The 24,429-nt window shown below is 47.5% G+C and overlaps 1 protein-coding gene across 9 annotated transcripts in view; it reads right to left on the bottom strand.

Annotated features, from left to right (window-relative positions):
- The window catches only part of BRPF3 (bromodomain and PHD finger containing 3), a 47,997-nt gene extending 34,824 nt beyond the window's left edge, over positions 1–13,173 (bottom strand). For 2 of the 9 annotated variants that reach the window (XM_073320282.1, XM_073320281.1), the window contains exons 1-2: positions 12,732–13,173; positions 10–1,411 (exon numbers count right to left, since the gene is read on the bottom strand). In XM_073320282.1, coding sequence (XP_073176383.1) covers positions 10–1,394 — 1,385 coding nt within the window. In that variant the 5' untranslated portion in view covers positions 1,395–1,411; positions 12,732–13,173. The remainder of the gene's footprint in view (positions 1–9; positions 1,412–12,731) is intronic. The other 7 variants (XM_073320276.1, XM_073320274.1, XM_073320275.1 and 4 more) reach the window with 7 other exon arrangements.
- Positions 13,174–24,429: the final 11,256 nt, after the last annotated feature.

The following is a 24,429-nucleotide window of genomic DNA, read 5'->3' as shown; positions in this document are numbered from 1 at the left end:
AACACCCACCTGTAAGAGGGGATCTGTGTGACTGTCACCAGTGGCATAGACGAACGTCCATCTGCCAGGTCACAGACTTCCTTTTTGATCTTCTGCTTCAACTTCACTTTGCTCTTCTTCAGGGATCCCTTGGGGGTGCTGACGCTGTCTTCCTCCTCTCCTTCTTCCTTCGCGATGTCCTCCTCCCCTTCACTGGTAGCAGTCGTAGACCCTTTTTTCGTGGTACCGGGTGGGGAATGTGCCCCACAGTAAGCCGTCTTGCGCACCGTGAAAGTTGTGCCATTGATGCTGGTCTCCCTCATGGGTTCTATCTTCATGAAGAGACCAGCCCGTTGGGCACAGGTGACGTGGAAGGCAGTATAGCAGTTCACCTTATGGCACTGGATAGCAGCTCCCATGCCCTTCTGCTTGCAGATGTAGCAAGTCAGCTTCCAGCGAGCTGGTGGGATGTTGTTTATCCCTTCGATGGGCTCCAGGAACACAGTGTTTGCAAAGCAAACCTCGGGGATCCAGATGGCACAAACAACATGGGCCCAGCGGCCATCACTAGTCTGCTTGAAGGCTCCGCCTTTGTTTGGGCACAGAACACAATCAACCGGGCGAGAAGGGGACTGCAGGCAGCAGCGGCAAAGCCACTGGCCCTCGGGGATGTAGGGTACTCCGTAGCACTCTTGGTGCACGGCCAAGTTACAGATGTCACAGAACAGGATGACGTTGCTGTTGTGACACTCATCATCCATGCAAACGCAGCAGACTGCGTCCTCATCAATCAGTGACTGCTGTGCTCCGTTGTTGCGGCTCTCCAAGTATGACTCCTTCTCCAGCCGATCCACCAGCAGCTCAAAAGCGTCAGCAGAAACTGTCCCATAGCCATCATCCTTCCGCTTCTCATTAACCATGTCCAGCCAAGCCAGATCCTCCTCGTCCATGTCATACTCCACCTCTGCATCGAGGTCCTCAGGAGGCTTCTCCATGTACCGGTAGTATGCTGCAGGCAGAGGAGGGGCATCTGGCTGGCTGAAGGAGTCCATCACCCGGAAGCTGGGCTGGGGTAAATGGAAAGATGTCCCTGGTGCATGTTTGGAGCATGACTCTTTCTTTTTGCCTTTCGAGGGAGTTTTCTTGGACTTGGAAGGGAACAGGGGCTGTTCACTGTTTTCCTTGTTGCTGTTGCACTCTGTGATATCCTGGGCAGTCAGCTCATCCTCCGTGATGATCTTTAGGGGGTCGTAGATGCTGATGCGATGGAGGCGTCCATCAATATCAACCTCCACTATCCGCTGGGCCTGGGCATACGTCAGAGTCTCCCGGGTGGGCGAGCATTTCAGGCTGTAGGGCGAGGAAGAACGTCTCCCCTCGGGGTTCTGCCGGGACCTCCTCCGAGGTTTCCTCATAGCTGCACCTGGAAACCCTGTAACACAACACAGAGCACAATTTAAGCCAGCAGCACAGGAAAACGTGAGCAGCACAGATTCAAAAAATTACTCAGCATGATAGGAGTGAAACATGTCCACTAGAGCAGTGGTCTCCAAACTGGGGTGCACGCATCCCAGGGGGTGCGCGAGATGATCCCAGCGAGTGCGCGGCACCAGGAGCACCACCAGACGGCACTTTGCTGTTTTTTTTCTTCGGCAGCAGCTCTGCACGTCCACAGCTGGTGTTCCCCTCTGGGGGCCCGCCTGTGGTAAGTCTTCCGTTCTTCCATCAGCAGCATGTCTGCGGCCGGTCTTCACCCTGAGGGTGCGCGAGCCAAAAAGTTTGGAGACCACTGCACTAGAGGCTCAACTAATTTCAGATTCACTAAAGCACTGAAAGCATTTCCTCCTTCTTTAGACCCAAGGGGGCACACATCCACCAGTGGATAGGGTCTACTATGTCTCCTATTATGTTGTAGCATTGCATTGCAAATCCCCTCCAGGCCCCTGCTCTGTTATCTTTTCAGAGGACTGGCATACCACTGTACAACCAGCTGAGAAAAGCTGAACTGAGTTTGATGGTATTTGGTATTGAGCTAAATGTTGTAGAGAGAGTGCTTTGCTCAGCTCGCAGTTGGAACTCCCACCAAATCGAACAACACTTTTTATATCTGATGGCATTGTCCATATATTAATAAATTCATGCTGCACATGGAATTTTTCTCTATGCTCTTGTGCCTGTTATTATTATTATTTACTTCCCATAGCACACACAATGTACTAGACATTTTCCAAACTTAAAAGCAGGCACTATTCCTGCCCCCTAGACCGTGGTACCGTTTTCACTCAACAAAGTCTGGTGAAAAAACAGGTGAGAATTCTACAGAAGAGGGTTATACGCCTATATCTGCAAGTAATATCCCACTGCTCACAGAATACATTATGTGAGTTCCAGCTATAAGGCTACATAAAGGAACCAGTCTTTTTTAAGTGGAGCCAGTCACAGTTCCTTGGCTCAGGTTGCAACCAGCATTTCAATCTGGGTCCTATTTTCTACCCTTCTGTAAAGTAGTCCACAAAAATATTCATTTTGCAAATTCTGACACAGGCTCAGAGGGCTGCATTAGGAAGTGCTGCAAGACAATGGTTGTGCAATGGGATATGGAAAGGTTTGGAAGAGATTAATCTGGCCAAGTGCTGTTTGAAGTTGTCTCATGGCTCTGGAGCACTTCCAGGGTATCTACCGAAAGGGACTGGCACTGAAATAGATTGGCAACCTGGCCTTCAGTAAACACAATTCTTCCTGCAGTCTGGGAATCCAATTTATCCTCACTTCTTTATATTGCAAATAAGCATACAAGGGTGCAGCATGTCAGAACAGGTGCTTCTTTTAAACAGTCAAAGAAATAAAATAAATTAATAAATAATGGGTATATAATCCCAGACACAGCTCTCAGCCAAAGAACGTAACATCTACTGCTAAAAGACAATATAGAAGCTGATGACTGTGGCCTGTTCATTCATTACAGCTTGTGTCTTGAAAACAATGAAAGGAATTACCGAGAACCAGGGACCTCAATCCTACACCCCATGTGCATAACCACTCCTTCAGTGATCCCTTTATACTGAACATCACTAGTTTTTAACGGTAAATGCAGTTCACATCATGGCTGGTGCAATATAAATATTATATATAGATTAGAGATATAGATTAGCTTTAATTTAAAAATCCTGGGTGCACTGACTGACCAACACAACTGAGATGAGACTGCAATGAAAACTGGTATCCAGCCTCTCTCTCCACAATGGCAGCTGTTCCCTCTGGAGCACTCCAGGGAGCGTGTATGTAACTAGCCCTGTGGCTGCCTCCCAACATGCAGAATGGGCCGGAACCCAATATGAACATGCAGAACGGGGCACAACTGGCCGAGCAAAGCCAGAGGAAGAATTTAGCAATGTAGCAGGCCAGATGTAAGGACGAAGCATCCATTCCTTCTGCGATTTGGTGGGGTTCTCAAGGAAACACAGTGGGTGACAGAGAGGCTAGGTTTCATTTCCAGGCTCAAGTGCTGACTGGTCAACATGGAACAGGGGACGAGAGAGTAACACGGGAAAGGAGATTTTTTTTTCTCTCAAACACTTTTCAAACAGCAAGCACAACATGTTTAGGGCGACGATTTTTTAACAGGGTGAGACAGGACTGTATGCTGGAGCCAGAAGATTCAGTGGGAATTGAGGCGGCTGGAGAGAGAGGAAAGAAAATGTAGTAACAGAAATGCTGTGGAGGACAGAGGTGGGAAAGAGGCAAGATGGGAATGTTAATAGGGAGCCAGATAAATCACTTGAGAACAGTGGCCGCGCCAGCAACAGGAAAATGAGCTGTGGGAAGAAAACGGCCAAATCACATGAAAAAACAGACCCAGAAAGACAGGGAGAGAAGAAAAAGAAAAACAGAACATGAAAGCCTCCTGAAAAGATAAGTGGGCTCCTGGCTTATCTCTTGCTGCACTGAAGGTGCACGAAGGGTCTGAACTGCTGCCTCACCAATATTTTATTTAAATATATAATTTCAGCCCTGCTTACAGAATTTGCAGCCATGAAAAAACATTATAAAATGTAATTTGTGTTTAGCTCATTGTATGATTTTTGGTCTATAAAGGGCCTGACCCTGCAAACGCATATTCACAAGAGGCAAGAATGGGTAAGTGCTTGCAGGGGTCAGGCCCTACAACAATAATCAGTTAGTTCTATTGGTGAGGGGTAAACAAGTTCTAGGAATGATGCTTCTAGCCTTGGAGTATTAATATGCCATGGGGAGTCAAGGTTGCAGCCAGGACTAATGGAGTATCATAAAATGCAACCATGGCCCTTAAAACACTAATCAGCCACCTGATCAGCAGGCAGTAAAGAATCCAATTTAATTTGTCCTGACTGAGCTTCCGGTTGTCTCAATTTTACTCCAGGGGGAATTATGTGCCATGTGCATGCACAGAATTTATGTCCCCCGCAGATTTCTTTGCTTCCCTGCAGAAAAATGACTTTCTGATGGGGAAGTAAAGAAATTATGCAAAAGATCCCTATTTGGGGAATGGAGTTACGGCAGAAATGAACTCAACCAAGAAGAAAGGGATGTCCAGGCAGCAGAGACAAGTTATCCTTAGTCAACCTCCTTCCCAACCTGTAAATCAATGGGAACAGAATACCCACTGCACATTCCTTTAATTGTTCCTGCCCTCCTTCTCACTGAAAACCAACCAGGCTTATAAAGAGTGAACTGGAGAACACACAAGGGAGGGACTGAAACATGGAAAACAAGGATTTCAGAAGCACAAGTGAAACGGGAGCCTAAAGAATTTAAACAGGCACCAAGTTTGGTAAACAGAATTAAATTCCACTACTCATGCCACTAACTGAGCATGCAGTTTTCTCAAGATTCTGTTGCAAATACATGCATGCACCCAAGCCAATCACAACGTTTACCTCCTACTTAGGCCTATTGAGAAAAGTGGGGTTTCTCTCATCAGAATTGGCTGTCTTAAAAAACAAGAAGAAAAGGAGGACTTGTGGCACCTTAGAGACTAACAAGTTTATCTGAGCATAAGCTTTCGTGAGCTACAGCTCACTTCATCAGATGCATTCAGTGGAAAATACAGTGGGGAGATTTATATACATAGAGACCATGAAACAATGGGTGTTACCGTACACACTGTAACGAGAGTGATCACTTAAGGTGAGCTATTACCACTGAATGCATCCGATGAAGTGAGCTGTAGCTCACGAAAGCTTATGCTCAAATAAATTTGTTAGTCTCTAAGGTGCCACAAGTACTCTTTTTCTTTTTGCGAATACAGACTAACACGGCTGCTACTCTGAAACCTGTCATTAAAAAACAAGGTTATAAAACATACAATCATTTAATACTATGCAGAAGCATCTAAAAAGTTACTGAAACTACCACCAGTGAGAGCTGATTGGCTGGGTCAGAGAGGGCAGCTGAACCCAAAAAGTTGTCACAATGTCAGCATAACCATCTCTGAAACCTGACTCCAAAACAATGAAAGAATCTGAAATAGAGCTGGCCAAACGTTGCAGCTTTGTCTACATTAGAGAAATTTGCCATTCTAATTCTTTAGTCCTCCTAGCACCCTGTAATACTCCTGATGGTCACAAAAAATTGCTCCAAAGGGTGCCAAAATACTTGCTTTCAACAGGGCTAAGTACTGTAGTGGTCTGTGCTGTTTTAGTCCCAACATGAACAAAGGTAATAGCATAAAGGTTCAAACAGTCCTCCTCGTACTGTCCCATGGTGGCTTTTCAAAAATCTCCCATATTGCACTGCTTCTGGGAACTGTGGGCTAGATACCTAGAAAGCACTACAACTGAACCAAATAGCATGGCTGTTATGCATACACTGAACCATTTGTGCTTAACCCGTTTCTGTCCCACCAGTTCATTCAGGGGCAGTCTGATTCTCAAATGTAAATGTGGCCTGCATCAATTCAATTACACAAACAGAACCTCTGACAGAGGGGCCAAGTGCTATACTGATTTACATCCATGCAATACTGGATTTACCCCTTCCAGAATTTCAACACTATTTTCCAGTGCCACCACACCCTACTTCACCAACCCTCCATGCTCATTGTACACCCTTCCTATTCCATTCCACTCCATTCCTGTAACACCCAGTCCTTCCCTTCTGCTTCCTTGATGCCATAAAATATTTCTCCTCCCCTGCCATTATGCCACACTTCTTCCTAAATCCCATCCCAGTGACACCACTTCACATTCTGCTAGTGTCCTTTTGGAGCCATTCTGCTGTGCTGACAACAAAGTCCTCCTTCCCCAGCACCAGCAGCTCAGTATCTCTTTGCTAATCCACTTCCAGTGCCACCAAGCTTCAATCCTTGCTTAGCTGGCTGCAGGTCTCACCTTCCTCCACTCCATTTCCAGAGTAACAAGGCCACAACCCTTCCATTTTGCCTCTAGGCTTTCCAGAATCTCCCCCATTATCACCAAGGCAGATTTCTTCTCTAGCAACATACTTGCTATCAGCCTACACGCCAGCCACTTGCTCACCTTTCTCCACCTGCAGCCTGGTTCTTCCCCTCCATCATCCAGCAGAGCTGCCAAAGGAGGGTATAGCTCAGCCCCACCGCCTCCATCCCGCAGGACTGGAAGGAAGCCACTGAGACTTGTACGGGTGGGGTGACTGGGGGCGAGGAGGTTAAAATGTATGACACAGTATTGTGTGTGTTCTGTCTGTATGATTGGATTGGTTGATGTGGAGATAATTAAGTTGGCTTAAGAACGGGTGCCATGGAGCGAGAGTCCCTCAGGGAATGGGGGTGAGAGTACCACCGAAAACAGCAGGGTGCCCTGGGAGTTGTGTTTTATGACAGATTTGGGTCCTGCCTTGGAGAGGTTCTAATCTGGACACCAGGCCCCTCTGATAAATGTCTTAGGCTGGCCAAGAAGGTTGAACAATGTTGCCATCAGATGAGGATATGGGGGACTCCAAGCAGGCATGGACTCCAAGAGCTTAGATCCCTCAATTCTTGTGGTGGTGAGCAGGGGGAGATAAGGCAAAAAGAAAACACCAGGCACTGACTGAGGCAAAGGTGTAAATGAAGGCCAAGATGTTACATTCTGGTTCCTTTGGTTTCACTAAATAATCATGCTCAGGAGAACAAGGCATTGGTGAACAGAAGCAACAGAGCAGGAGCCACACTATCAGATACAGGGTCGGTGGCTAAAGAAGTTCGTACCACCGATGATTTAATAATAGGCTTAGGCCCCTGACTTTACATGCAAAATATGAATGATGCTGCAGGATCATTGCTGGCACATTTGACTCCAGTTGTCTGGTTCAGCATGAAACAAAAAGGTATCCAGGAGGAGGTATTATTGTGCTTTTTGCATCTGATCTCAAATGCTGGCTGTCTCCCCTACCACAGCGAGGTCTGTGTGTGTGCACCACGTGTGAGTTCTGGGAGCGGGATCCAATGGGGTGGGTGTGGAGGCCCACTGTGGGAAGATCAGGTTCCTCATCACAGTGGCACTAAGTCACCGATAATGCTTTGTGATTTCAGTATCCCCGTAGATGATGGTTCTTCTGGATCATTCCAGAATTTCATGCCATGACAACCATGAAACTCCCCCACATAATTGCAAGCTCCATTCGTAAGGGTGGAAACACTCTAGATCTGATGTTTGCGTCAGGGGGAAGAGGTTAGAATGATGAATATTTCCTGTTATGGGACAACCACATGCTTCTTTGATCTGAGATCAGGGTGCCCCCATCACACCAAGGTGATGTGTTTTGATGGTTTGCCCTAGAGCAGTTCTCAACCCGTGGGTCAGCTGCAGCCCAATCAGCACACAACTGTGGCCCACGTGACATCCTCAGGGCCATACAGGTAGTATATATAGTGTGGATGTGGCCCACATAACACACAGAGAGTTGCATACGGCCCACAATGGTAAACAGGTTGAGAACCAATGCCCTAGAGGCTGATGGAACCAGTGAGTTTCTAGGAGGTCTTGAGGGAGAAGGCTGTTCTTCCAACAGACCACTCTGTTGATAACTCAGTAAGACTTTATAACAATTTTTTTTTCCTCCACTACAGACAGTGACCCCAAAAGGCCCTCTCTCTCTGCTGTCTTTGGCTTCACAAATTACCTTGGCGAACTGTGACAGACAAAGCAAAAGGGGAGACTGCTAAAGCATTAAAAGCAGAAGCCTAAAGCAGAGCCTGACCACTTGTGGCACGAACAGCTCTTAAGATCGTATGCCATGGCTGTGCTAAGAAAGGTTTCTTCACTTCCACCATAGCATCTGCAACGTCTCGCACAGCAAAACTGTTCCAAGTGACAGCTGACAGCTTGGTGAATCCTACTGCCTCCCCTCAGTTGCCAAGTCAAGTTTCTCTCGTGAAGTTTTCATGTTACGTTCCAAACGTGAGCAATTTTGTCTGCACTGGGCTATACTATATCTTGAGAGGACACACACACTGTCTTCTCTGCTGAGTTTTGGCAGGCATTGTTTGCTGAGATTACAGAGATGCTGGGTCATCTTCATGTCACAACCTGAAATCTGGACTCTTGTCATTCCTGGCAGATGAACACCAGTAGAGAAACTGGGTCCATTGCTGATCAAGATTGTCAATGTTTCCCCAGTGTTGAGGCCCATGCTCAAGAAATCAATTCCTGATATCAACAATCTGGCTAACTATCTATCCACTATTGTCCCATCTCCCATTGTCAGGGAAGGTTAATTAGGATGGGAGTGACAAGGCAACTCTGGCAGTCTGATTCCCTAGATTCTACCCAGTCTTGCTATAGGCCTGGATATGGGGTAGAAACTGCATTGATTACATTAGCTGCTGATCTCCTCCTAATAGTGGAAAAAGTGTCCATGATGATTCTTTTAGATGTACCTTTGATACAGCTGACCATACAATTTTTTGGTTTCTTTTGCGGACATTAGCAGGGATGGATGTAGCTACTCCTGGGCAGTTCCATTCCCATCTTTCTGACAGAACCCAAAAGATAGCTGTGGGCAACTGTCCCATGTCACAATGGATCTCGTTTGCAGGGTGCCACATGGGTCAACAGAATCAACTCTTTTGTTCAATGTGTATAAGACACTCCTCAAAGAGAGTAAGGGAGGTGACATGGGCTGCACTCTTTTCAGTACATTGATGACATCCAGTCCTACATCTTCATCAGTATGATCCAGAGAGAGCAGCAAAACAAATTATCAAGTGCCTAGATGAACTTGAGACTTGAATGAGAGTTAGCTGGATACAACCCAATCCAGACAAGACTGAGAAAATGTTGGTGGGCTGGAGAAAGCAGCTGGATCTTATTGGGGGATCTTATTTTAGCACCCCTCATTCACAGAGTGCAATTGCCATTTGCAAACAGGTGAACCACTTGAAGCTGTTGTTATATCCTGGGCTGCTCTGGACTGCCCAGGTAGCAGATGTGGCCAAGAGGGCACTTTTCCCCATCTACACTGGCAAGACAAGTGCAATGTTTTCTCTCCAAAATGGAGTTTGCCACAGTTTTCCATGCCATGAAGATAAGATTGCTGTAACGTGCTCTCCGTGGAGCTGAGTGCCAGGACCATTCAGAAGCTGAAGCTGGTACAGAATCCTGCAGCCCATTTATTAAATGGAGTTGCACGATGGGAACATATCCAATCAGTGCCGCATGATCTGAACTGACTTCCAATAAGCTTCCAGGTGGAATTCAAGGGGTTGGTTTTGCCTACAATGCCCTAAATGGTTTGGGACCTGGTTACCTGAGGGACTGCCTCTCTCTCCATGACATGCCGTTGCAACTGAGACCTGCAGAGATGCTCGAAGAGCCGTTCCTTTGATATAAAGAAAAAGAAGCAGCTGGCAGGGCATTCTCTGTGAAAGGTCCTCAGTTTTAGAACTCAGTCCCAACCGTGGTTCACGAGGGCCCAGATTTCTTAACCTTCTGGGCACACTGAAAAGCCAAGCTTTTTTCACTCTTCTCTAACGCAGTTTAGAAAGACACGGGCTGACATAGATACAGTTATGGGAAGTACCTTGTTTATGTTGGTCTCTGTTGTGATTTTTAATTTAATATTCCAGAGCACTCGACGGGCACCTATAAATAAACCAATAAATGCCACAAAGAAACAATCCTCAATGTCTTCAAGTCACACTTCACTTACGCTTCATCTTGCCACCAGACTGCATTCGTTTCTCATGCCAGCCAGACTGAACACCAGTCATGCCCCTGACCACCTAATCACACTCCTTCCACAATGCCCATGAACCCACGGTTTTTACATGCCTACCAGACCCATGTCCCCCAAGCCCCACTCTTTCCCAGGGACAGAACACAGATATTTGCAGATGGCTTGGACTCTTCTGCCCTCATGCCTGTACTGAAACATATGAGGAATTGTGTTTGGGCTCAGCAGAGGCTCAGTACAGCTGCATGCCCTACATTTGTGTCAGTGCACACAGTGAGTTTTATCAAGTCTCATCAAATGCCCAGCACAGGTAACCACCACGCCAGTGACAGTGCATGCAGAGAGTTGAGTCAGGCCTCAAGTCCGGGGGATTAAGATCTATGCCGGTAATTGTGAAGATGGTACAATATCATGGTGACGATAGTGATTACATTGAACTCTGTCACTTTTCAGGAGGAGATGGTGCAAGCGGGATGTTAGGCCAAGCCACTGGAAAGCACGTGCAATGAGCTGCACCAGGTGTTAGCAGGAGTGATCTCCGCCTATTGTGAGAATGGAGCATGCCATGGGTAGTATCAGGTCTCTGTAGGAAAGCCTTGGTTTCAGGATGGGTTTGGTGCATGTAGAGAAGAGTGGTAGGCCTCAGTATGGGGGTCCTCTAGGTTCCCAAACCAGGGACAGTGTGCATACAGTGAGTCATGTCAGGCCCTACCAGGAGAATCTCTTCTCTCATGGTGGGGATAGTGTAGGCAGTGACCTGAGTCAGGCCTCAGTAATGGCCCCACTAAGCCGGGAATGTTGCATGCAATGAGCTATGCCAGGTATCAGCAGAGACAACTTTCTCAGGGAGGATGATGCAAGCAGTGAACTTTGTCAGGCAACAGATGATGCATGCAATGAGCTCCCAAGATTCAGTCTCGGGATGATGCACACAATAAGATGTGTAAGGACTTAGGCGAGAGCTCCTTTCAGAGGTATGATGCATGCAGTGAACTGTGCCAGGTCTCAGCAGGGGGCCTCCCCCAAGGCTGAGGTGGGTCAGCTCATGGCCAGGGGATAGTGCATGCAGTGAGCTCAACCAGGTCTCCGCAGGGGGCCTCCCGCAAGGCTTAGGTGGGTCAGCCCACGGCAGGGGGGATAGTGCATGCAGTGAGCTCAACCAGGTCTCAGCAGGGGGCCTCCCCCAAGGCTTAGGTGGGTCAGCCCCCGGGAGGGGGGTGGTGCATGCAGTGAGTGGTGCCAGCTCTCAGCAGGGCACTTCCCCCCCAAGGCTGAGGTGGGTCAGCCCACGGCAGGGGGGATAGTGCATGCAGTGAGCTCAACCAGGTATCAGCAGGGGGCCTCCCCCAAGGCTGAGGTGGGTCAGCCCCCGGGAGGGGGGTGGTGCATGCAGTGAGCGGTGCCAGGTCTCAGCAGGGCGCTCCCCCCCCCCCAAGGCTGAGGTGGGTCAGCCCCCGGGAGGGGGGTGGTGCATGCAGTGAGCGGTGCCAGGTCTCAGCAGGGCGCTCCCCCCCCCCAAGGCTGAGGTGGGTCAGCCCCCGGGAGGGGGGTGGTGCATGCAGTGAGCGGTGCCGGGTCTCAGCAGGGCGTGCTCCCCCCCCCAAGGCTGAGGTGGGTCAGCCCACGGCAGGGGGGTGGTGCATGCAGTGAGCGGTGCCAGGTCTCAGCAGGGCGCTCCCCCCCCAAGGCTGAGGTGGGTCAGCCCACGGCAGGGGGGTGGTGCATGCAGTGAGCGGTGCCAGGTCTCAGCAGGGCGCTCCCCCCCCAAGGCTGAGGTGGGTCAGCCCACGGCAGGGGGGTGGTGCATGCAGTGAGCGGTGCCGGGTCTCAGCAGGGCGCTCCCCCCCCAAGGCTGAGGTGGGTCAGCCCACGGCAGGGGGGTGGTGCATGCAGTGAGCGGTGCCGGGTCTCAGCAGGGCGCTGCCCCCCCAAGGCTGAGGTGGGTCAGCCCCGGGAGGGGGGTGGTGCATGCAGTGAGCGGTGCCAGGTCTCAGCAGGGCGCTCCCCCCCCCCCAAGGCTGAGGTGGGTCAGCCCACGGCAGGGGGGTGGTGCATGCAGTGAGCGGTGCCGGGTCTCAGCAGGGGATGGGCGGGGCCTGTAGCGTCTCCAGCATTCCCGAGACCTTCCGCGGGGAAAATCCCTCCTCCGCTTACACAGGCGGCGGGAGCGCACGGGGAGGGGAGCCAGATCTCCGCTGCCATTGGCTGCCGTCGCCGTCCATCCGACCATGGTGACCAATGCTAGCACAGGGTCTGTGGTCGAGCGCGGGGAGGGGGTGGGCCTCGGTCCCGCCTCGGCCAATGGGGTGGGAGAAGGTGGGCGGGCCTACCCCCGTTCGGGGGGACAAGATGGCGGGGGGGGTTCTTACCCCAGCTTTTCCCCCCCCAACCCCACCTCACCGGCCGCCACCCCTTTCAGCTGCCCCCGCTATAAGGCGCCGCAGCGGCGGCCGCGCTCCCCGCCCCCCACCCCAGCCGCGCCCGGCCCGGGGACGGCCGCCGCCCCGCCCGCTCCCCCCCCCGGGTCACCTTCCCGCGACCCCCCGGGGTGGGGGGTGCCGGCCCCGCGGGCTCCGCTTTACCTGGCCGCGCTGCCGCCGCCTGCTCCTCCCTCCTCCGCCGCCGCGGCGGCTCCGGCGCGGGACGGGCTCGCGGGGGGGGGGCCGGGGGGACAAGATGTCGGCTGGGTCGGGTCCGCTCCGCCGCCTCCGCGGCTGTCGCCTCAGCGCCGCCCCCGCTGGCCACCGCCGCGGCGGCTCCGAGCCCGGCCCCGCTGCTCCCCGCGCCGCGCCCCCCGGGGCCCCCTCGCTCCGCCGCCGCGGCTCCGGCTCCGGCGGCTGCTGCTGCGGGGGGGAAGCAGGGAGGCGGCGGCGGCGGCGGCGGGGGGGGACAAGATGGAGGCGGCGGCGGCAGCGCAGCCCGGCCGAGCGGAGAGGGAAGGAGGCAGCGAGAGAGCGGGCGGGGGAGGGGGCTGCAGCAGCTTCGCTCCCCCCCACAGGCAGGGACCGCCCCCCCTCGCTCCCCCCCTCCCCGGACACCACAGAGCGGGAGGCCCGGGGGCAGCGGCCTCTGGGGGGGAGGGGAGCGGGGACGGCCCGGCTGGAGCGCCCCCACCCCCGCTGGGGGGGGGCTGTCCCCCTGCCTCCAGTGCGCTGGGAGGGGGTGACCTCCACCCCATATATTAAGCTGGGGGTGGCCCCGTGCCTCCAGTGTGCTGGAGGGGGGGGCAGGCTGGGGGGGTGACCTCCACCTCATATGTTAAGCTGGGGGGCTGTCCCCCTGCCTCAAGTGTACTGGGGGGGTGACCTCCACCCCATATGTTAAGCTGTGGGGGTGGCCCCCTGCCTCCAGTGTGCTGAAGGGGGTAGCCTTGGGCGTGCCCTCCCTCTTCCAGTGTGCTGAAGTGAAGGGCAGCCTGGGGGTACCCCCCTGCCTCCAGTCTACTAAAGGGGGGGGAGACAGCCTGGGAGGTGACCCCCACTGGGCTGAACTAGGGCGTGTCCCCCTGCCTCCAGTGTGCTGAAGTGAAGGGCAGCCTGGGGGTACCCCCACTGGGCTGAACTGCCTCCAGTCTGCTAAAGGGGGGGACACAGCCTGGGAGGTGACCCCCACTGGGCTGAACTAGGGGGTGTCCCCCTGCCTCCAGTCTGCTAAAGGGGGGGACACAGCCTGGGAGGTGACCTCCACTGGGCTGAACTAGGGGGTGTCCCCCTGCTTCCAGGGTGCTGAAGGGGCAACCTGGGGTGTGCCCCCTCCCAGTACACTGAAGTGAAGGGCAGCCTGGGGTGGTGACCGCCACCCTCATATATTAAGCTGGGGGCTGTCCTCCTGCCCCCAGTGTGCTGAAGTTGGGGTACAGCCTTGGGGGTGACCCCCACCCTCATCTGCTGGACTGGGGGTAGTTTGGGGGTATCCCCTCATACCTACCCCCACTGTGCTAAAGTGGGGGGCCCACCCTGGGGATGTCACTGCACCCCAATATACTGATGGGCAGGCTTAGGGTGTGCCCACCTCTACAGTGTTCTGAGAAGACGGGTGAGTTTTCCTTCCCCCACACACACCTAGCAACTTGGGATTTTCTCCCTTCTCATTCCCCCAAAATATGCTGAAGGGTCAGCCTGAGTGCCACCTCTCACACTCTGAATGCACTCTGTGTGCTGACTGCTCTGCGTCATATTGCACCCCTTTCCAACCCCACCTCAAAGGCAGCCCAGAACCTTGTCTCTATTGCCGTTCACCTGAATGACCAAGATTAAACAAATGGCCAGAACAATACAATCCACATTTATTTTGTAGGGCAGCATTCATGCAAACAGTCACCTAAAGTATTGGGGAGTTACACAATAGAACAGCAACTGAGGGCAAGAGTAATTAAGGTTTGGGCAAGGAAGAAACTAGGTTTTGAGCTGGGAAATCAGTGAGGTGGAACCAGGGTTCCCAAACATTATATGTAGTCTCCCTATAAAAAGGTCTCATGGACACCCCACCTCCCAGTCATAAAATCCCTGTATAGAATTAGGTGGAAAATTCTGATTAAAGCTCAACAAAAAATGGAAATGAAAACTTTAATGATTTTTCTCTCCTTTACTGACCTGAGTTTTAACTTTTGATGTAATTTAGCAGTGGAATGTGAGCCAGCAGTATCTGACATTCAGCTTTGCAACGCACCCATGGTCCAATGGACCCCAGTTTGGGGAAACTAACTGTTTAATAACACTGGGAAACTTGTGCTGAATATTGTAGAGAAGGACATGCATAATTTAGGACCATATCAGCTGCAAAATTTAAGCCACCTTTCTTTTCCAAACCATGCGTCAATGCATTCTTTTCTTTAAAAAACGGGTAACGCCCATATGCCAGAACTCTGAACTCTTCAGTAACACATACTGGTTTATATGCTGCACTTGATAAATGCATCAGTGGGAGTTTTGGAAACAAAGGGCCAAGAACTGGTACTATTACAAAACTCTCATCAGTTTTAGTGGGATGGCAACTGGCCAGAAATTAACAATTACTGTGGCCCAATCTTATTAATGAAGCATAATATTCTTTACAAAATAGATATTCCAAATATCTGAAGCAGGAATGTTGGTGGGGAAGACCCTTCTCCTTATTCCTAAAAGAATAATTTCAATAATTAACTCATTTCCCTTGTTTATATGTTAAACTTCATTTTCATTTCAAACAAAGGCGGTTTTTTGTGTGTTTACATAGTTTTGGCACATAGAGTGATGTAACTTGTACCAACTGCTTTACTTTGGCTTCATCTCGGGGTCTCTTTAACCCTTTAGGCTACGTCTACCTCACGAGCTAGGGGTATGATTCCCAGCTTGCTCAAGCACTAGCTCTCATGTGAGCTAGCATAGTAAAAATAGAAGTGTAGCCGTGGTATCATGGGGCCATAGCTGCCCCAAGTACATACCCCTGTGGTGCAGGCAGGTTTGTACTCAGGGTACCATGTAGTGCTGCTCACTACTGCCCATGCTGTCACAGCTACACTATTCTTAGTGTGCTAGCTCAGATGAAAGTTACCACAAGTAGGTGTATGGGAGATAAGAATCACACCCCTACCTCACAGTGTAGATTTACCCTTAGGCTTGCACTGAAATTGCTATCTTTATGAGATTAGACCCCAGTCTTGTAAAGATTTACACATGTTTAATGTCAAGTTTGTGAATAATTCCACTGAGTTCAATAAGACTACTCATAGGCATAAAGGTAAGCACACACATAAACCTTTGCAAGATTGAGGGCCTTGTGTTATAACAGGTTCTCCATCATTTAATTTTACAATGTATCTGTGGAACTAATGTGTTATTTGAAAAAACATTCAAACTTATCTTAATGTCTCAGAGGGACACCTTAATTCAATTTATTCTCTCTACCCGTTTTTAAAGGGTGCAAGTTCAAAATTAATGCGGCTCCTTCAAAGGAAAATGACAGGCAATGAAGCTTAAACAGACCTGTGTGCCTTCGGTTCCAAATCATAAATTTCTTCAGCTTCATTCTTGTACATTTGTATTTAAACATGAGGAAATTTACAATTTGGAGTTGAAGGTGTGCAGTTGCATTTGTAAATCTGAAATATTAATACATTTTAGCTATTTGTTCAACTTAAATATATTGTGTCATTTTTAAAAATGTTCTTAAAAATACCATTGCTAAAAGGCACATTAAAGATTAAAGCTTGATACTTAGAGGCAACTAACATTCTCAGCTCCCATTTATTTCCAGATGGAGTTGCAAGTGCTCAGTTACATTTTTAAAATGGTGACAGGTTTCAGAGTGGTAGCTGTGTTAGTCTGTATCAGCAAAAACGAGGAGTCCTTGTGGAACCTAGAGACTAACAAATTTATTTGGGCATTCATGCATCTGATGAAGTGGGTTCTAGCCCACAAAAGCTTGTGCCCAAATAAATTTGTTAGTCTCTAAGGTGCCACAAGGACTCCTTGTTGTTTTTACTTTTAAAATGGCATTCTAAGGCACTGATCTTGCGTGTGATACCTGAGAACCCGTGCCCATCTGGAGTCCCACTCGCTTCAGCAGGGCTTTGCATATGCATCAGGATCCACCCAGATGGAACAGCTTACAGGACTGGGGCCTAACCGATCCATTTATATATCTGTGATGTGGATAAATCTTTTTGACATTAATAGGCAAACTTTTGTTTTAAAACAAACCCATTTGTTTGTTTTGAGCTTGAACTTATCTGCAAAAAAGTCTGAAACCACGATGCCAATGACTGAAATTGGAGTGGTTTCCATTTTTTAAATTCTTTATTTAGAAAAAGAGTTTGAAGGATTTAAGTCACTTTTATGAAATCAAAATTACAATAGGGCTGAAGACAAGTATGCTAAGCTTGCAATATGATATAAAGGGTCAGAAATATGACCTTTCAAAAAAAAGCAGTCATCAATCAACAGAAACGTTGATGGAATTAAATGTGAAGCGGCACTGGCTATGCCACAGTATTAGAAGCATGCAAACTTGGCATGCTCAGAAAATGTCTCTGGGCAAGGATTCTGATAAAATACTACAATACATGTACAATGTTCACCTGTATATACTGAAACTCCTATCCTGAAATGATGCTGATGGACAAATCCTTCTAAATACAGTGTGCTTAGACATGTTACACATATGGCATAGACATAACCTCTAGTAACGTTTCCCCGTCCTAGGATAAGCTCATTTGTTTGATTGAATGGGTTCTCAAATGTGGACTGCATCTTAACAGAGAGGTCTCAAAGACACCACCTCATGTGCCATTTACTGTTGCATGACATCCCTAGGGAAAGCCTTGATTACATGGAAAAATATTAGGAAAGTATTTGTGTATTTTTACCTATCACAACTGCAATAAGTGTTTCTTTTATGGGAGGAGGAAAAAAGCACACTGTTTTGCTTTTGTTTGTTTGTTTTTCAATCGTCCCCTTCCACCAGTTTTGTTTCTCTGGGGTAGAAACAAGAAGAGCCCGTATCCAGTGACAAGCCAAACCTCCACAGACCATTCACATCACAAGTTTAGGTAGGAGTCAGCCAATACAATATGAGAACCCAAAATCATCATTCTTCCATTATCTCATTAATGTGAACAAACTTCTTCAGAGATTATCATTTCCCTTCAGTTTTTTCTACATCAAATTATCAGTCTAACACTTGAAAGTGACTTGCCTGCCCAGTCTATTCCTTAGAATGTTTACAGTTTAAATGTGAAATCAGGTTTTATTTTTTATCCTATGGGACAAAATAAAACCACCTGTTTTCCAGGCAACTATAGGTGCTTTCCAAAGATCCACATGAAAAGGAAATTAAATGCCTTCTAGTTGGTTTCCAAAGTGCTGAGTTCCTGTTAGAGAATTCCACAATATAGCAGGTCCTTTTGAAGAAGAAAAGATTTGGCTTCATCCTCTTCTTTTCCTACTGATATTTCTAACAGAGTAACAAAGTAACTATTCACAGATCTGATTTAGAAGATAAGAATGGGCATAGTGGGTCAGACCAGAGGTCCATCTGGCCTGGTATCCTGTGTTCTGACAGTGGCCTGTGGCAGATGTTTCAGAGGGAATGAACGGAACAGGGCAATTTCAAGTGATCCAATTGCAGCTTCTGGCAAGTTGGAGGTTTAGGATCATCTGGAGCACGAGGTTGTGTTGCTGATTTGCAGTAAGGAAAATATCTGCAGAAAGATCAAGGTAGATCAAGATAAAGATTTCAGAGTGGTAGCCGTGTTAGTCTGTTTCAGCAAAAAGAACAAGGAGTACTTGTGGCACCTTAGAGACTTAAATTTATTTGGGGAGTCTTTAAGGTGCCACAAGTATGCCTCATTCTTTCAACATAAAGGCTTCACTTTTGAATTTTTTTTAATAAAGTGCTTTCTAGCCCTAATAATAAACGCAGGAGCAACTACCCAACAAGTCCACACTCAGTATCTCAGGACTTCAAGGCTGATGTACAGATGTAGGGTGTGGGGTCTGTGTGAAAATCTATACAACTTTTGTGAATAGGCTTTTAATTTATTCTAAAGATTCTTTACTGTTAAAATAGGCCAGCAACAAAAAGTATTAAGAAATTTGGAACATCCAGTTTTGCATTTAGATGTATGTACATCACATCACTGCTGCTAGAGAAAACTAAGAAAACAAATGATATAACACAGCTTAAACTGCAGCTGTGAAACTTCCAGGAAATCCAATAATACCTTATCCAGTTCACAAGAAAGCTTTTTATTATTGCAAATGGCACTCACAAACCACGGTTGGGAGTTTTCTGTATGCATGACACAGTTTTCCTTATTTGTAACTGCACAGCAGAATCATAAATCACCTGCAGGGAGTGAAGAAAGTTTTGAGGAAAGAGTATAAGCTTTCCTGAGCTACAGCTCACTTCATCGGATGCGTTCAGTGGAAAATACAGTGGGGAGATTTATATACACAGAGAACAGGAAACAATGGGTGTTACCATACACACTGTAATGAGAGTGATCACTTAAGGTGAACTATTACCAGCAGGAGAGCGGGGGCGGGGGAAAAAAAACCTTTTGTAGTGATAATCAAGGTGGGTCATTTCCAGCAGTCCACAAGAACATCTGAGGAATAGTGGGCGGAGAGGGGGGGCGGGGAGGGGGAGAATAAACATGGGGAAATAGTTTTATTTTGTGTAATGACCCATCCACTCCCAGTCTCTATTCAAGTCTAAGTTAATTGTATCCAGTTTGCAAATTAATTCCAATTCAGCAGTCTCTCATTGGAGTCTGTTTCTGAAGTCTTTTTAGGCCCTATGATGGTGTCCCCCGAATAGATATGTGGGCACAGTTGGCAACAGACTTTGTTGCAAGGATAGGTTCCTGGGTTAGTGGTTCTGTTGTGTGGTTGCTGGTGAGTATTTGCTTCAGGTTGGGGGGCTGTCTGTAGGCAAGGACTGGCCTGTCTCCCAAGATCTGTGAGAGTGATGGGTCGACCTTCAAGATAGGTTGTAGATCCTTGATGATGCGTTGGAGGGGTTTTAGTTGGGGGCTGAAAGTGATGGCTAGTGGCATTCTGTTATTTTCTTTGCTGGGCCTGTTCTGTAGTAGGTAACTTCTGGGTACTCTTCTGGCTCTGTGAATCTGTTTCTTCACTTCAGCAGGTGGGTATTGTAGTTGTAAGAATGCTTGATAGAGATCTTGTAGGTGTTTGTCTCTATCTGAGGGGTTGGAGCAAATGCGGTTGTATCGTAGAGCTTGGCTGTAGACAATGGATTGTATTGTGTGGTCTGGATGAAAGCTGGAAGCATGTAGGTAGGAATAGCGGTCACAAAGCAGCCACCAGTATTGCCGTGACATTATCGGGGATACTTTGTCCATCTTTGTGTGGAATGTTGGTGTAGAGGGCTTCTACATCCATAGTGGCCAAGATGATGTTTTCAGGAAGATCACCGATGAATTGTAGTTTCCTCAGGAAGTCAGTGGTGTCTTGAAGATAGCTGGGAGTGCTGGTAGCGTAGGGCCTGAGAAGGGAATCTACATAGCCAGACAATCCTGCTGTCAGGTGCGAATGCCTGAGATGATGGGGCATCCAGAATTTCCAGGTTTATGGATCTTGGGTAATGTCACAGCAAACCTGGTGGCTGAACTTTGTGACTTTGTCCTCACCCATAACTATTTCACATTTGGGGACAATGTATACCTTCAAATCAGCGGCACTGCCATGGGTACCCCCATGGCCCCACAGTATGCCAACATTTTTATGGCTGACTTAGATCAGCGCCTCCTCAGCTCTCGTCCCCTAAAGCCCCTACTCTACTTGCGCTACATTGATGACATCATCATCTGGACCCATGGAAAAGAAGCCCTTGAGGAATTCCACCATGATTTCAACAATTTCCATCCCACCATCAACCTCAACCACACAACAGAACTACTAACCCAGGAACCTATCCTTGCAACAAAGCCCGTTTCCAACTGTGTCCACATATCTATTCAGGGGACACCATCATAGGGCCTAATCACATCAGCCATACTATCAGAGGCTCGTTCACCTGTACATCTACCAATGTGATATATGCCATCATGTGCCAGCAATGCCCCTCTGCCATGTACATTAGTCAAACTGGACAGTCTCTACGTAAAAGAATAAATGGACACAAATCAGACATCAAGAATTATAACATTCAAAAACCAGTTGGAGAACACTTCAATCTCTTTAGTCACTCGATTACAGACCTAAAAGTTGCAATTCTTCAACAAAAAGCCTTCAAAAACAGACTCCAATGAGAGACTGCTGAATTGGAATTAATTTGCAAACTGGATACAATTAACTTAGGCTTGAATAGAGACTGGGAGTGGATGGGTTATTACACAAAGTAAAACTATTTCCCCATGTTTATTCCCCCCCCCCGCTCTAACCCCCACTGTTCCTCACACGTTCTTGTCAACTGCTGGAAATGGCCCACCTTGATTATCACTCCAAAAGGTTCCCCCACTCTCCTGCTGGTAATAGTTCACCTTAAGTGATCACTCTCATTACACTGTGTATGGTAACACTCATTGTTTCCTGTTCTCTGTGTATATAAATCTCCCCACTGTATTTTCCACTGAACGCATCCGATGAAGTGAGCTGTAGCTCACGAAAGCTTATGCTCAAATAAATTTGTTAGTCTCTAAGGTGCCACAAGTCCTCCTGTTCTTTTTGCGAATTCACGCTAACACGGCTGCTACTCTGAAACTTGAGGAAAGAGTGTTGATTACAAACAGTTGCATGTGACTTCTGAAGATAAGGAGAGGCCTTCGAAGTTGTGGAAGTAAAACTAGTTTTGTAAACAGAAGAGTAAGAAGTAGAAAAATACAAATGTAAGAGTTCTGAAATAGCTACATACATGGTGCGGCAACAGTTAAGACAAGGAGAAAAAGCAGATTGAGCAGAGGGCATGGATTTACAAAATGAGATACTGTTACATCTAAATTCTTTCTCTGCTTTCTGGATAAGATCTTCTGAAGCCTTGAATGTGCAGAAGACCAAAATTGTGTTTCATATAATCAGTGAAGAGGAAGTGACAATGAATGTTAAAGAATTTTAAACTGTTAAAGAGTGTGTCATCCTAGTCCAACTGAGAAGTGATATTTTATAGCAGGAAGATAAGGTGAAGAGAGGAATTTAGGCTAGGGTTTTGAAGACTCAACAGGATAACAAAGAACAGTTTTTTCTCATCCTAAAAATTGAGGGTTGTTTGCATCTGTGTCCTGATGGATATGACATGGAACAACTACAAAGATGCTCAGCAACCACAAAGATGCTTCAATAGTTTGTGAAAAATAATTGACTATATATATATTTTTTAACTGGAGTTGGTTGTCGTTGAGATATTTGCATATAAGATACACGAAAACAAGATTGGTTTAGTGAAAATGATTTGGCCATTAGCAAACCCCTGCAGGCCAGCATAAAGCTGTCGTAGAGGACAAAAAACATTCAGAAAAAAAGGCAAACCAAAGGTCTTTGATGAAATGTGTGAAAATAAGTCTGATATATGCAAATTATCCGGTGGTATAAGACAGCACATGAACAACAGACGTAAGCCTGTCAAGGTGAGAAACAAACATTTCACAAAGTGTTTAGAAGAGTCTTTGACCCAGCAGAGTGGATAAACTGCTCCTTAGCATGACAGACGGAAGTGAATTGCTTGCTAACAAAGTATCCTATTAAATGATGCAACTCTTTTGCTGACCTACTGAATTGTGAATCAACAATCGTGGAGACTTCACTTGCTTATATGAAAGCTTTTATAATATCTCATACTCATAAATGGCCAGATTGTGAACCCTTTACTCAGACTGGTGAGCACTTATTCATACAAATTGATGTATTGAAGTCAGTGGCTCTAGTCATATGAGTAACTGCTCACCGATGTGAATAAAGTCTTCTCCATCTGAACATTAAAGAAAAATTAAGCTCCTGGGCCTGATGAAATATCTGCCTAGAGCTATAGATATGGATGTAATTAGACATCTCACTTTTCAATATCTTGGAGCAAGAAACAGTACCACAGTTATTAAGGGTCCAGTTGTAGTAGGCAAGTGCACTGTTGCAGGGAGAATCTAATTTTTTCAAATGTGTCCATCATCTTTTTAGCTGCGTGCATGAAAGCACATTGTTTGTCCTTGCACTGGTACATTGCATCCACAGTACAAATCAGTTCTTCGAGTGTCCACTGCATATTCCCACTCATGGGATGCACCAGCGGGTGCTGCCCCAAATGTCAGAATCTTCTGATAAGCAGAGCCCATTTGAGCATTCATCCTCCTCCCCTTCTGTGTCCCTGAGCATTCAGAGGGTGAGGCTATAAAAGATGGGTGTGGCATGCTCGGCGACCTCAGTTCCTTCCAGCCGCAGCAGCAAGGGCATCATTTTGGATCCTCCAGATCCTTCTTTCAAGAAAAACATAGGGCCCTAATTTAGTTTAGTTTACTGTTTTGTTATTAGTGTTAATCAGAGGGTAGGTTTAGTTTGTTTGGTAAGGAAAAGTTTCATTCTTAGTTTAGTTTATAGTTTCTGGCTACTGGTTTCGTAGAACATCTGAAGGTAAAGAGAGCTGGTTTAAAAGGGGTGCTTCTGGCCCAGCAGTCTTAATGGAGCTGGACGCCCGTATTAGATGTTTGGCATGCCTTGGTGAAGGCTACTGTCCTGCAAAATGCTCTTCCTGCAGCGCATTTATCCCCAGAGTGCACAAGTAGCACCAGAATAGGCTGCAAACTTTATTGGTTCAGGAAGTTCTGGTCATGAATCCTCTGAGATCTGACACCTCTGAGAGACCCAATCACAAAGACTGTTATTGGCTCTGGATGCCTCTGGGTCAAAAGAAGACGACCACGATGCAAAAAACTGTGGTCTCAGAATCAGGTTCCAGGACTGCTGAGCAGTCAGTTCCTAAGTCATCAGATCTGACTTTGAAGCACTAAGAGACTTTGTCGGTGTCAGCATCTGAGATAAGAGCCAAACCACAAAATGAATCATCAGTTCCACCTATATCAGTTCTGAAAAAGTCTGTGCGGGACAAAAAGGCTCCTGTAAGCAGGCTAAATCACATTCATGAGACTCCTCCAGTCTGTCAGAGGAAGAGCCAAGAAAAACTAATTCTAAACCAGAACAGCAGTACATCAAAGCACACTAGCATGCGGTAGCAGGGTCTACATCGCAACTTAGTTTTCAGCAGGCTGGCGTGTTGTAGATTTACATCCCTATTTGCTGTGCACAGACTCCATAAATACATGCCCAAAGACTAGGATCTCAGATGAGGGTAAATCTTTGTGTAAAGATCATTTCCCAGTTCCGAGGATTGCAGTGGATCCAAAGAAGCTCTGGAATCAGAGGTAGCTTCGTCACCAGTTTACTCAGCTTACTCTCACAGTGGTGGCTCAACAGCATCACATGAATCTGCAGTTGGATCATTTGCTGGATCCACAAGACTCTTCAGCTAGAAGGGAGAAAAGGTAAATTCCTGCAACTTTACCTTCTTGCACAAACCCACCTGAGAAACAAAGGAGGCCAGATGACTTTTCTCAGATTTCCCCAACATTTCCCTTCTGTCCCCTAAAACACCTTCAGCCTCTCCTAGTAAAGTTATTTCATCCTTCTCCATTTTGCACATGCCAGGTCACGTAGCTTCACCAGTAGCATCTATGTCATATCCAAGGCTGGAAACAGTCTGAGGAGAAACAGGATCGTGCCAAGATTACAGATATTCCTCTGAGTTTCACTGTCAAAGAGAGAGTATACATCTAGGTACGTTGCATACATCTCACCC

The sequence above is a fragment of the Lepidochelys kempii genome, chromosome 21, assembly GCF_965140265.1.
Source record: "Lepidochelys kempii isolate rLepKem1 chromosome 21, rLepKem1.hap2, whole genome shotgun sequence".
Classification (NCBI taxonomy): domain Eukaryota; kingdom Metazoa; phylum Chordata; order Testudines; family Cheloniidae; genus Lepidochelys; species Lepidochelys kempii.
The sequence above is the reverse complement of the archived record's forward strand: the minus strand, read 5'-3'. Positions and strand labels throughout refer to the sequence as shown.